At 33.9% G+C, this 14,722-nt stretch overlaps 1 protein-coding gene across 31 annotated transcripts in view; it reads right to left on the minus strand.

Annotated features, from left to right (window-relative positions):
• The window catches only part of VPS13B (vacuolar protein sorting 13 homolog B), an 851,071-nt gene that overhangs the window by 570,708 nt on the left and 265,641 nt on the right, over positions 1–14,722 (minus strand). Inside the window, exon 20 of one of the 31 annotated variants that reach the window (XM_055546560.1) lies at positions 9,422–10,846. The exons of 27 other annotated variants lie outside the window; for them this stretch is intronic. In XM_055546560.1, coding sequence (XP_055402535.1) covers positions 10,755–10,846 — 92 coding nt within the window. In that variant the 3' untranslated portion in view covers positions 9,422–10,754. Of the gene's footprint in view, positions 1–9,421; positions 10,865–12,731; positions 12,770–13,761; positions 14,434–14,722 lie in introns of those variants that run through there. 3 more of the 31 variants (XM_055546559.1, XM_055546565.1, XM_055546558.1) reach the window with 3 other exon arrangements.

Genomic DNA, 14,722 nt, shown 5'->3' on the forward strand with positions numbered 1-14,722 from the left:
TTTGAGGCATGTGCTGCTTCCAGACAAGTAAGATACAGTTACAGAAGCATGTCTTGAAACAGAGCAAAGCAGATCTCCCTGGTGGTCCAGTGGTTAAGAATTCGCCTGCCAAGGCAGGAGACATGGGTTCAGATCCCTGGCCTGGGAAGATCCCACGTGCCATGGAGCAGCTAAGTCTGTGGCTGCAACTACTAAAGCCCAAGCAGCTCTAGAGCCTGTGCTCCGCAACAAGAGAAGACACAGCCATGAGAAGCCTGCTAACCACAACGGAGAGAAGGCCCTCCTCCCCACGACGAGAGAAAGCCACCTTGCAGCAGCGATGACCACAGCCAAAAATTAAAGAATTAAAAAAAAAAAAGCAAAGCAAACTACTTAGCTCATGTTAACTACAGATTTTTTTTTAATATCTATATAATGATAGTTACTATGAGTATGTGTAAAATTTTCTCATTATTTCACTGGCATAATACCTGTAAATATAGGATCATCAATTGTTAGTCAATGAGGATGATATCTTATATAAACACTTTTTAAGGGTGAGAAATACTTTTAACAGACCAACTTAAAAAAAGAAACTGGTTAAACATGGCAACATTAATATTATCTATAGTTTATTAACTAGTCACATGCTACCTTCCTTAATTTTACTTCCATCTGTTCAATAGTGTCATAACATGCTAAGTTTGTAAGAATAATAATTTTACTGTCCTCTGTCTGAAAATCCTGAAATAAATAATAAAAATAATATTAATTAGCAAATACATTTGGTTTATGACATGAACGATGACCTCTTTAAAGGCATGTCTCTGTACAGTGGACAATCCACAGAAAACTATTCAGTGCCTGGTGTTGCAATCACATAATGGATTAAGACACATTCAAAGTGATATCACATGATTTATACAAAGATAAGGTTCCACAGTTAAAATGCAAGTAACAGCTTCAAAGTTACAGATCCATTTCTTCCTTCATATAACAATCTTGTCTTGGCCTATCCTTTATCATTCCATGTTTTCTAAAACTGTTCTCCTGACTAGACATCAGATGGTAGTAAAACGATGACAAATAAGAAGTACTAATAATTAGTTGCTTTGTTTATAAGTAATTCTGATTTAAAATAGAACCCCATCCTGCATTTTAGGAAATATATATAAAAATTCTGCACATGAATGGATCGAATATATAAAAGTTACCCAGAATAGCAATATGTTGAGCATATTTTGTGAATCATGGAGACAAAAACACTGCAGGATTCATTTAAAGTAAACAAGTAATATCTATCATGTCATCTAAAATATTTCAGATATTTAGTAATTGGATATGTGATTGGATATGTGATAAGCTTGAGCAAAATAAAATCATCTATGTGTTAGATTTCTGTAAATTTTAAATACACTGTACTTAAACACGATCTTTTAAGTTACAAACTTCAGAGGCTGACATCAGAGGCTATCATCATTAAAAGTAATGAATAAAGCTGGTCAGTAATTACACTGACCACATCTCCATGAAAACCAAAAACCTAGTAGATGACAACGGAGCTCAACATTTTCCAGCTGCTGAGAGTAAAGGCTTTCAACATTTGGATATATGCAGGCATCTTATTTTCCCAGGATTTCAAAGTCCACATGCACGCTGCTGTTCAGCTATTATAAATGAGTAATTCAAGTAGGGCATGACTGCTTCTTGTATTAACTTGATAAAGATGTTTCACTACAAATGCATCAACAGTTGTGTTAAGTCATCCCTTTCACAGGCTGACTAAGGCTTACTTATGCTATGGCTTGTTAACAATGCACAGAATTTAAAATTTTATTAACTTCTGCTATTTCTTTTTCTAAAGTTAAAAACCAAGTTCTACTTAATATTAATAATTAACTTCAAGCAAGGCCATATAAACTAAATACAATCTAATGATCCAAATATTTAATTTTTAAAAAGTGTCTTAGGAAACAAAAGCAGTAATAGCAAGTATTACAAATATTTCATATTGTATAATCACACTGTAAAATTTGAAAATTTTAAATACAATTTTGATTATAGTTATCTGAATATACTGAAACACTTTAGAAGAAAAACTCCATTACCATAAATATATACCATACACTTTTAAATAATTAAACTTTAACAAAAATATACTTTTAAACTTTATAAAAATATGGATTTATACTCATAAAAATTGTCGTTCCATCACTAAGTCGTGCCCATCTCTTTTTGTGACCCCCATGGACTACAGCCTGCCAGGCTCCTCTGTCCACAGGGTTTTCCAGGCAAGAATACTGGAGTGGGTTGCCATTTCCTTTTCCAGGGAATCTTCCCGACCCAAGGATCAAACCCATGTCTCCTGCATTGGCAGGCAGATTCCTTATCTATGAGCCACTGGGAAAGCCGACTTATAATAATTACCAAACATTTAAAGTAAAACAACGTAGGAAACTGAAAGTATTTGCAATGTTTAAACAGTAACAATTTTCAATTCATATGTAATCTTCTATCATTCCAGGTTTTAATATCTGTCCTTATTGGAGAAAACTTTCCAAGTATCATCCAATCCTCCTTCCCATTCAAATTAATCTCTGCCATCTATTTTCAGATAGATGTAGTTTTCTCCCAATCAATTACAGTATCTGTTAAGCTTGTTTTCTAGAATTAGTTATAGGGGTATATTATTCAATGGGGACTGGTATCTAATACATTTTTATACCACCTTTTAGCAGTTTCATGCATGCAGCTAACAGCCAATAAATGAAATTAAGCAGAATGAAATGAGCTGACTAATCAATTTTGAGGGATCTGCATTCTTCCCTACTCTTTGCTCTTGGTGTAATGGGTAAGTGTATGAGTTCTAGAGATGGACTGCTTCGGTTCTACTTAAAATGCTTACCAAAACAACTGGTGCATGAGAAGAACCAGAAAAATATTACTATAATACCGAATGGCTGTCTGTATGTGTGTGTTATTCTCTCAGTACTGTCAGACTCTTTGCGACTCCAAGGACTGTAGTCTGCCAGGTTCCTCTGTCCATGGAATCCTCCAGACAAGAATACTGGAATAGGCTGCCATTTCCTACCCCAGGGATCAATGTTCCCGACCCAAGGATTGAACCCGGGTCTCTTACATCTCCCGCCCTGCAGACCAAATGTCTCTATCACCCAAAAACAAACCTGATTCTCATTCCTTTGGACCTCATTGTAGGGACAGGCATTGTACCTAGTACCCAGCACTCCAGCTTTTTAAACCAGACACGGGATACTGGCCTACTACACCCTTTCCCTTGGCCATCATATTCAATTATCCATCAACTCCTGCTGATTCCAACACATTACAATCCCATCAATTCGTGAGATTCTATTGACGGTATCAGTTTTTTCACTGCAACATTCGCTTACTGTCCCTGCTTCCTGTCTTTTACCATAATCCATACTACTATGTGGATTTCTAAAGCATAAAAATGATGATAAAAATTTTCGAATGCTCCGTATGGCCCTCAATCCAAAATCTTTACAATGACTTCCGAGGTTTTTCATAACCCGAGGGAGCTTGCTGATCTCAAAAGACATTAATTCTTATCATGCTCCCCCTTCCATTCCAAGCCGATACAGAACTTAACTGCAGTTTCCCCAAACCTGACCCATTTTTTTCCTCCTCCAGCTCATAATTAATGTCTCATCTTGCACTTGACTGATTCCATGAAAGCTTTCCTAACCTCCAGGCATGGGTAGACAGTTTCCCTTGCTATGTCTTCTTTTATGGCAATGTTTAAACCACCTTTTAATTAACTGCTTACCTGTAAGTGTCCCTCATGAACTATAACCTCAAAAGAAATAAAAGGGTTTTTTCAGCTTTAGATCCCAAGTTTTGTGCACAAAGTAAATATGTACCTGATCACTTAAATTATGTAATAAAAAGAACATCAGACAAGAAGAGTCCCCTTTACCTCTTCCACTCTCTAGCTGCTTGACTCTGATGACATCTGACCATCTATATAACAGACTTGCTTTAATCTTTTCTTCTGGACTAGAAATTACCTGGAAAATCTCTCCTCCCTAAAACATATGTATTCTTCTACAAATACTCAGGTATTGCTTTTCTTTCTCCAGAGCTCCAGATATGTTTCTGATGAGCAGTCATGTTTATTTTTTTAATATAAATTTACTTATTTTAATTGGAGGCTGATTACTTTACAATATTGTATTTGGTTTTGTCATACATTGACATGAATCCGCCACAGGTGTACACGTGTTCCCCATCCTGAACCCCCCTCCCACCTCCCTCCCCATTCCATCCCTCTGGGTCGTCCCAGTGCACCAGCCCCAAGCATCCAGTATCGTGCATCGAACCTGGACTGGCAACTCGTTTCATACATGATATTTTACATGTTTCAATGCCATTCTCCCAAATCTTCCCACCCTCTCCCTCTCCCACAGAGTCCAAAAGACTGTTCTATACATCTGTGTCTCGTTTGCTGTCTCGTATACAAGGTTATCATTACCATCTTTCTAAATTCCATATATATGCGTTATTATACTGTATTGGTGTTTTTCTTTCTGGCTTACTTCACTCTGTATAACAGGCTCCAGTTTCATCCACCTCATTAGAACTGATTCAAATGTATTCTTTTTAATGGCTGGGTAATACTCCACTGTGTATATGTACCACGGCTTTCTTATCCATTCATCTGCTGATGAACATCTAGGTTGCTTCCATGTCCTGGCTATTATAAACAGTGCTGCGATGAACATTGGGGTACACGTGTCTCTTTCCCTTCTGGTTTCCTCAGTGTGTATGCCCAGCAGTGGGATTGCTGGATCATAAGGCAGGTCTATTTCCAGTTTTTTAAGGAATCTCCACACTGTTCTCCATAGTGGCTGTACTAGTTTGCATTCCCACCAACAGTGTAAGAGGGTTCCCTTTTCTCCACACCCTCTCCAGCATTTATTGCTTGTAGACTTTTGGATAGCAGCCATTCTGACTGGCGTGAAATGGTACCTCATTGTGGTTTTGATTTGCATTTCTCTGATAATGACTAGCAAACACAACCCAACAACACATTAAAAAGATCATACATCATGACCAAGTGGGCTTTATCACAGGGATGCAAGGATTCTTCAATATCCGCAAATCAACCAATGTAATACACATTAACAAATTGAAAAATAAAAACCATATGATTATCTCAATGGATGCAGAGAAAGCCTTTGAAAAAATTCAACATCCATTTATGATAAAAACCCTCCAGAAAGCAGGAATAGAAGGAACATACCTCAACATAATAAAAGCTATATATGACAAACCCACAGTAAACATTATCCTCAATGGTGAAAAATTGAAAGCATTTCCCCTGAAGTCAGGAACAAGACAAGGGTGCCCACTCTCACCACTACTATTCAACATAGTTTTGGAAGTTTAGGCCACAGCAATCAGAGAAGAAAAAGAAATAAAAGGAATCCAAATTGGAAAAGAGGAAGTAAAACTCTCACTGTTTGCAGGTGACTTGATCCTCTACACAGAAAACCCTAAAGACTCCACCAGAAAATTACTAGAGCTAATCAATGAATATAGTAAAGTTGCAGGATATAAAATCAACACACAGAAATCCCTTGTATTCCTATACACTAATAATGAGAAAACAGAAAGAGAAATTAAGGAAACAATTCCATTCACCATTGCAACGAAAAGAATAATGCTTAGGGATATATCTACCTAAAGAAACAAAAGACCTATATATAGAAAACTATAAAACACTGGTGAAAGAAATCAAAGAGGACACTAATAGATGGAGAAATAAACCGTGTTCATGGATTGGAAGACACAATATAGTGAAAATGAGTATACTACCCAAAGCAATCTATAGATTTAATGCAGTCCCTATCAAGCTACCAACAGTATTCTTCACAGAGCTAGAACAAATAAGTTCACAATTTGTATGGAATTACAAAAAACCTCAAATAGCCAAAGAAATCTTGAGAAAGAAGAATGGAACTGGAGCAATCAACCTGCCTGACTTCAGGCTCTACTACAAAGCCACAGTCATCAAGACAGTATGGTACTGGCACAAAGACAGAAATATAGATCAAAGGAACAAAATAGAAAGCCCAGAGATAAATCCACACACCTATGGCCACCTTATCTTTGACAAAGGAGGCAAGAATATACAATGGAGAAAAGACAATCTCTTTAACAAGTGGTGCTGGGAAAACTGGTCAACCACTTGTAAAAGAATGAAACTAGAACACTTTCTAACGCCATACACAAAAATAAACTCAAAATGGATTAAAGATCTAAACCTAAGGCCAGAAACTATAAAACTCCTAGAGGAAAACATAGGCAAAACACTCTCTAACATAAATCACAGCAGGATCCTCTATGACCCACCTCCCAGAATACTGGAAATAAAGCAAAAATAAACAAATGGGCCCTAATTAAAATTAAAAGCTTCTGCACAACAAAGGAAACTATAAGCAAGGTGAAAAGACAGCCTTCAGAATGGGAGAAAATAATAGCAAATGAAGCAACTGACAAACAACTAATCTCAAAAATATACAAGCAACTCCTGCAGCTCAATTCCAAAAAATAAACGACCCAATCAAAAAATGGGCAGAAGAACTAAACAGACATTTCTCCAAAGAAGACATACAGGTGGCTAACAAACACATGAAAAGATGCTCAACATCACTCACTATCAGAGAAAGCAGTCATGTTAAAAAAAAAAAAAAAAAAAAAAAGGCTATATGATGATCTTTTATCTATTTTGTTTCACTTTTTCTATTTCATATTCAGTGCTCCTATTTCATTAAGTTTATGTTCTCCAATTTCTCCATCTATTTTTGTTGTTCTTTCTCAAGCCTTTATCAAGTGTAGTACAAAAACTTAAATATGTATAATATATATATATTTCAGAAAACTTAAAAAAATGTTTGCCTAACTAAAAAAGTTACAACATTTTGATTCCACTTGTTTGATTTAGTATAAACAGAATGCTAGATTTCAAATTAAAAAACAGATATGCAACAAGCAACAAAGGTTTACTCTATAGCATAGACAACTACAGGCAGTATCTTGTAATAAACTATGATGGAAAGTCATTTCAAAAATAATATACATGTATTTGTATAACCAAATCACCTTGCTGTGCACCTGAAACATTGTAAGTCAACTATACTTCAGTAATATAAAAAATAAATAAAATACATCAAAAAACATGTATTCTTCTACCCTGCATTACTGATTATAACAAAATCTTATTTTAAGGGTAACTGACAATTAATGCTTTAAGAATATAAAATCAATTTTTTAAAACTCTTACCTAATAACTGCTTGTTGTCTACTCTTCCTTCCCTCCTCCTCTCTATTCAGTGAGTGCTCATTACCATATTAGAAAGTTTCAGGCCCATCAATTTCCCTTTTTCCCAAAGACAGTTCACCAAGCTCTGTCTGCCTTTCATCAATTAGAACTCATAACTTCAGAAAATTACCAGTCGTGTCTGACTCTTTGAGACCCCATGGACTCTAGCTCACCAGGCTCCTCTGTCTATGGGATTTCCCAGGCAAGAATAGTGGAATGGTTTGCCATTTCCTATTCCAGAGAATCTTCTCAACCCAGGGATTAAACCCACCTCTTCTGCACTCTTTCCAGTGGCAGGTGAATTCTTTCACCACTGAGCCACCTAGGAATCCCTAGAAGTAAACTTAATCATGTCTAATAATCATAAATTATGCTTGAATGAAGAATAAAATTAACTATTTGGAAATGACAGTAAAACAACAAAAAGCCACATTGTTATCAACCTGTAATGTCTGTGAAATGCCAGTAAATATCTTTAACTGTCTCTCTAAAAGTATCTTTTTAGTATTCTATTTGCATAAGTCTACTTTTACCTGAAACAGAACAATTATAGATATGAAGATTTTTTTTTATTTATTCTTCCATTAAAGTACTATTTTTAGAGTACTCATTTATACTAGTTTTCACTAAAAAAAGAGTATTTCAACTTCACTGTTAGTTTAAGAAGAAATTTATTGAGTTGGCCTTGAATTTTAACTATGACAATTATTTGATCTTATGTGTTCAAATATTCACATCTGTATTCAAATATCCTAACCATTCAAATATTCAAAGAGCTAATTCATAAGTGCAAGCTTAAATCAAATTTTACTGCAGCGTTTTTGTGTAGAATGATCCCAGATAGCTGAATAGGAAGACACTTTATAAATACAAAACAAGTTAAAGGAAAAATAAAATCATTTTAAACATTTTAATCACAAGACTGAAACTATTTGAGAAATGGAAATTATGCCCTCCTAAAATCTGTTATTTTATTCAGCTATACACTAACACCCCCCAAAGTATCTATAAAAACTAAGCTGTAAACTCTAGATTTTAGGACACACATGTTGTTTTCAAAGTGAAATTCTATTTATATATCAAAGATTGTATATGATTTAATGTGCAAGAATGCTTAATTGTGAGCAAGATAACCATAATAATCCATAAAATAGTTGAAAATAAGCATTTTCAAAAAGAAATATTTAAGCATACTGTTGGCAGAAAAAACCAAATACTCTTCCTATGAATATAAATATTAATGGGAAATGACTCACAATCCCATAAAACACTGATAATCATTATTAAAAATTAATTTTTGTAATATATGTAAATATATATGTATATACATATATTAACAGAAAATTTTTTAAACCCAAATTTTATTATATATAGGTTTAACATTTTTCCACATAGCTTTTATTATAAACATTTTTCCATGATATATATTTTCTATTGCTTGATTTCAAAGATGCTCTTCTTTAAATTTATCTTTATAATTTCCCTACTATTGGACAACAAGGAAAATTTGTGATTATTATAAGTAAGCTGATATGATTACGCTTATGTTTTAAATACAAGTCTTTAAGTGCACTTAAAGGGGATTACTCCTTTAATGATATAGTCTTTAAAGTATAATTATGACTAATGACCATTTTTAAAGTCCTTAATAAGTTTTGCTAAATTGATTTCTGGAGAGTTTGCACAAATTAATAGTCCCACCCCATTTTCATTTAAGTAAAAATGAAATGTCATCATTTAAATGAAAATGAAATGAAATGCCATCTTCCTGTGATGAATTTTTTATTTTCTTTATTGCTATTTATTTATAACTGAGTTCTGCACAACTCTGTCTACTATATTCTTACAAACACTTTCACAGTATTTCAGAATTCCATCTCTTCAGTGGAAAATATCAGATAAGATGTAATTTTCACATTTGAAGAAAGGCTTCTTATAATTTAGATAATACTGTATAAAACATTTAATTCTCAAAGAAAAAATACAATTGTCCAGTAAAATAAAAATGTCATAATCAAGCAAAGGTTACTTCTGTGAGGTTCAACAACTCCTCTTTCCTCTGTGTGTGTGTGTGTGTGTGTGTGTGTGTGTGAAATCATCTTTCTCAATACTTAAAGCAGCATGAGATACAGAGAAGGTATTCAAATTTTTGTTGTATCAATACTTTGACCAGGAAAGCCTTTTAATAAGTTAGAACACGTTATTTACTTTAAAACCAGGTCAAAATATCTTATATATTAACAAAATAAATAAAGATAAGGCCTTTTTTAGTTGCAGATGCTAACAAAGCACCTGGTTGAAGGGAACTTAATATGACAAGATTTCAAAAGTTAAATTCAAATTAAGGTCTACAGAATTAGCCCAGAATTCTTCAACAATCAATGTATCCTTTGATGAGAGGAAACTGTTAACTTCATCACTGCCCTCTGCCGGTAGTATTATTTTCCTTTACTTTTTCTTCCATGTACTGAATATTTGCTTCACAAAATTACTTCTGACCTGCTTCTATACTTAAACAGTCTCAGCTAACAATAGCCTAGCCATCTGGAATTCCATAAGGCTTATAGGGAAAAAATTGTGTTTCAGTGAAGAGCTCTGCATTGTTCAGAGTACACCTTCAGAGTTTATCTGAGTCTGATTCTAGAGGGACTCTGTACCTATCATTGCCCTTGAGTTCTCTTACAAATCTCTAAATTATAGATAAGCGATAGCAATGCAAAAGAATTATTCACTACAAATGCAAATAAATTGTCAGGTAGAAATACAAATGACCTCCCTCCCTCACTGCAGAAGGAGCCTGTTTTGTGTCCATTTCCAAATTTATTACAGTAGTACTGATCTAAAAATGTCTTTTTATAAACTCTCCTTTGATCTAGTTGTAACACCTGACTGGTTCTCTCATCGACAATGATGTTAATAATCTTTAAAATTCATTCATTTTATACTTATATGAGATAATAATCTTTAACATTTGTCCATTTTATATATATATATATATATGAGAGACAAGATTTCACTTTTTAAAAACATTCTTTAACAGGCTGAAGCCAGACTAAATTTTCCCCCCACAGATCAAGTTAGAAATAAAATGATGTGGGCCTGAAGACAAAAAGATTATATCAAAAGGCAAAAATTATTTCCTTAGGACGTCTGTATTTACCAAATACTTATATGTACTTGTTATGATCCTGACCAGTTTCATGCGGAAAGAATCCTATAAAGAGTTATGCCTGTTTGCCCTGTGATATGGTGCTGCTTAGAAGGAGGTTATTAATTAGGAAGAGAGAAGAGAGAGAGAGAAGAAAGAAGAGAAGGAGTAAGGATAGAAGTTAGAAGAAGGTATAATTAAAACAAAACAATCTTAGAAAAGTGATTCAATTCTTACACATTAACAGACAACTATCATCATTTATTTACAAAATGAATTAACTGCCTCAGGATGCCTGCTGTGAATACTGTGCTGACAGAACAGATGCAAAGCGATCTCGAGTGAAGTTTCTTCTGGAAGGGAAACAGCAACTAGGGGAAGAAGCAAGTAGCAAAAAGTGATAGGCAATTTACTCCTGTTTTGTAAATCAACTCCTAGTGGTTCACTAAGGCTTCTACGTCTCATTTGACCAATATGACAGCTACTATACAGCTAACTTCAAAATCTACATAGAAAATGTAAAAACAAAAACTCGTTTTGAAGACATCATTATCTAAAATATAAAAATAAACTGAAGTAATAATGTTAGCTTTTTGATCCATTGAAAATACACAAAACATTATATATTTTATGTTGAATTTCCTTAAAGCTCATTACAATGTAAAATACTTCTTATATAATAATTTACAAATAAAGCTATCACTTACTCAGAATACCAGTTTCTTTTTACTACACAAGCAGTAAAAAAAATACAAATTTTTGAATTTGTGCTATAAATAAGGAAAACAACCGGTCACCCACAAGTCTCACGAGATTCCTTGCATTGCCTTTCTTCCAGAATATGGGACCTTTCAAAGAAGCAAGCAAAGTAATTTTCTGTTGCTATTGAACTGTTTCTGACTCCTACTATTATGCCATCCAGCAGACATTTCAATCTGGAAGAAGGTAGAATCCTGGGACTAGGTAAAGGATTTGCTTGTAGCTTCAGAAACACAGGTTTACACAGTTAACTTGGAGGAAAATTTAAAGTGGACAGGGACCAGTTGACATACAGAGAACATGATAGGAAAGAAAAGGATTCAAGAGAAAAACCATGAGCCTTCAATAAAAATAATGATTAAGAAAGATTACTACTTTGGATAGAATAAAGTTAATACTTAGAGTTTGCATTATGTTTTACAATTACAATGGACTTGAAGACAGAGTGTGTAATTTAATGTACATAACAATCCTAACAATCAGATAAAAATACACTCATCTTACAGATGAGAAAGCAATCTCAGGAGTTTAATTTGCTCAAAGTAATATAGCTTACAATGGGTAAAGCTGCACTCAAAATATAAGCTGTTTTAGTAAGTCATTCATTCATTTATTCATTGATTTAGTCTTGGCGTTTATATGCCTATCTCCTCAATATATCATAAATTTCTTTACAGTAAAGATTTTGATGCACTATTTCTATACACAGAAAACTTGCAAAAAATTTGTTGAATGAGTGAATAATTTTACTTAAAAAAAAACAAAAAACATAAAATATGAGAGTAGCAAAGAAATATGGGCGAGTTTTCCTTAGCTAAAGATGAATCAACCATAAGACAAACTTTATGATTTGAAAAAGAAAACAAAGTTTTAAATGTATATCTGCTTTAATACAGATAAACGTATGATTTATGTATGTGCAAAATTCCCTTACTTACTATGCTAGATAGAATTTTTTTTTCTTATACTTAAAAACCTTGGGCTGTGTTAATATAAAATGTTTTTTTAAACTTCTGCCCCAAAAGTTATAATAAAAACGCATTTGGCAAAAATTTTATCAAACCTTTCATTGTATATGTGTGTGTATCTGTGTATCTGTCTAAATGAAAAAAAAAAATGCATAATCCTTAGTAGGATAAAAAATTCTCTGTGCTACAAATGCAACATTCTCAAAAGGCTATGTCCTGGTAACTACCATAATCCTTTATAAATTGTTTATATTCTGATTAAAAATCACCATGCTCCTATATTCCCACAAATAGTTCATATGGTAAAGAAATCAGTAAACTTACTTTTATGCGTAACATCTTTAACATTTGCTCCCCTTTCTGTGCTTGTGATTAAATGTAACATTTTGAAATCCCAAAGTTCTGAGAAAAACATAAATCCTTGTCTCACAGCTGCTGTTTGACTCTGGAAACACATGCATTTTCTTTTCAAGCATCTACCATCAAAACTCCCAAAGGGCTTGGACTGGAGAACACCTGCATCTCTTCATTTAGTTCCAATAACAGAGCCTAAACTCCAAAATTACAAAAATAGACGTTCTGTTCAGCTGTAGTTACATTTTGCCCCTAATTCCCGTGAACAAAAATGCTAGGAGCATGAAATCATTCAGGCAAGCTCTGTCATCAAGAGGATAAGATTTTTTGCACCAGAAGCCCAGTGGGAACATGATAGAAAACTGGCAGCAATCACAGATAAAGTACATAGTAAAGTCCTCGGGGAGCAGAGAGGAAATGTAACAAGATAGATGGGTATAATTTTTACACGTTTATGCCCAAACCACAAATGTGAATTGTCTTTAATTGCTACAATATATAAGCGTTCTGACTCATGTATCCTGTCAAAAATACTAAAAATATAACTTCAAGGCAATTTACTTAATTCTACATTATGAGAAGAATTTTTTTGAGCAACAACAAAAAACATTTCTCCCAAATTAAAATTTACAATCCAAAATATACTGTCTTCATTTTAAAGATTACTTAACAATCCATATCCTAACCAACCAACTAAAAATGGTGAAAGAAGAGTGTGTGTGTTTGCTGGTATATTTTCAGGAAAGAAAACTATCTCCCCAATTTAAATATGAGTTTCCAGAGAACAGAACTGTGACTGTCCTTCCCAAAAACTACACTCAAAAGTACATATTTTATGGGTAGAATATAAAATAACTTTTAATACAGGCCAATCTAGTAAAGTCAAAACAATTTCTGAAACTGATTAAAACCAGGGAATAGAAAGTTCAGCTTAAACTATCTTATAAATTAAATGACATTTTAAGGTACAGTTGTTTTAAATGATTTTTTATATATCCTCAAAATCATTTAATTCTGTTTTTCTAGTATTAGAAAGAAATAGCTGTTTTGAGTTTTATATGTCAAAAGCAAATACAGCATGTTCATCTTATTTGCAAAAGTAACTACAACCTGATTTTAAAAGATCATCTTCCTTAATGCTGAACAAAATCAATTAGATGAAATTTTCTAGGATTAAATGAAATTAATAAATTTATTAAGATTACAAAATACAGAACAGTGTCTTAACAGTAGCTTGTGTGAAAAACTCTAATTTCCAGCGGCACAAAAGTTCAAGACAAGTAATAACTGAATAGAAGTTCATTAATATATACCTGGAAAATACACCATAATTTGTGCTATATGAAGGATTCTATTAAATTTTAAAAGAGATTTTTTCAAACATGTCATGGAAGTATGAAGGCAAATCACATGGAAGTGACTAAATTTATTCTGTTTATCCTGGACTACTCAGTTTAAAAACAAAAGTTTTGTGGAACATCTACCATATGCAGGGGAGAAAGAAGGTGCAATTAACCTAGTGCTTAAATTTTCATCATTAAGAGGTATGTAGTGCCATTAACTGGAGAAGGCAATGACACCCCACTCCAGTACTCTTGCCTGGAAAATCGCATGGACGGAGGAGCCTGGTAGGCTGCAGTCCACGGGGTTGCTAAGAGTTGGACACGACTGAGCGACTTCACTTTTACTTTTCACTTTCACTTTTCACTTTCATGCATTGGAGAAGAAAATGGCAACCCACTTCAGTGTTCCTGCCTGGAGAATCCGAGGAATGGGGAAGCCTGGTGGGCTGCCGTCTATGGGGTTGCACAGAGTCAGACACGACTGAAGCAACTTAGCAGCAGCAGCAGTGCCATTAACTGAAATTGAATGATGTAGTATCAGGTGGGATGAGGGAAACTACACTGAGTTTTGCTTTAAATATGTTAGGCAACAGTAAAATATCCATTGGGCAATGTTCAAGAGGCGGTTAAAATTTGGAGTTTGGCTCTAAAGAGAAAATAAATGGACACAGAGATATACACATAGGGTTGGCTGCTAAATACACACACACACACACACACACACACACAGTTGGTTAAATCAAATAAACAGAAGAGGACTGGTCACACTATCAGAAACAACACATACTTAAGATACAAAGGAAAG

This window comes from Bubalus kerabau, chromosome 14 (genome assembly GCF_029407905.1).
Source record: "Bubalus kerabau isolate K-KA32 ecotype Philippines breed swamp buffalo chromosome 14, PCC_UOA_SB_1v2, whole genome shotgun sequence".
In the NCBI taxonomy this organism is placed as follows: domain Eukaryota; kingdom Metazoa; phylum Chordata; class Mammalia; order Artiodactyla; family Bovidae; genus Bubalus; species Bubalus kerabau.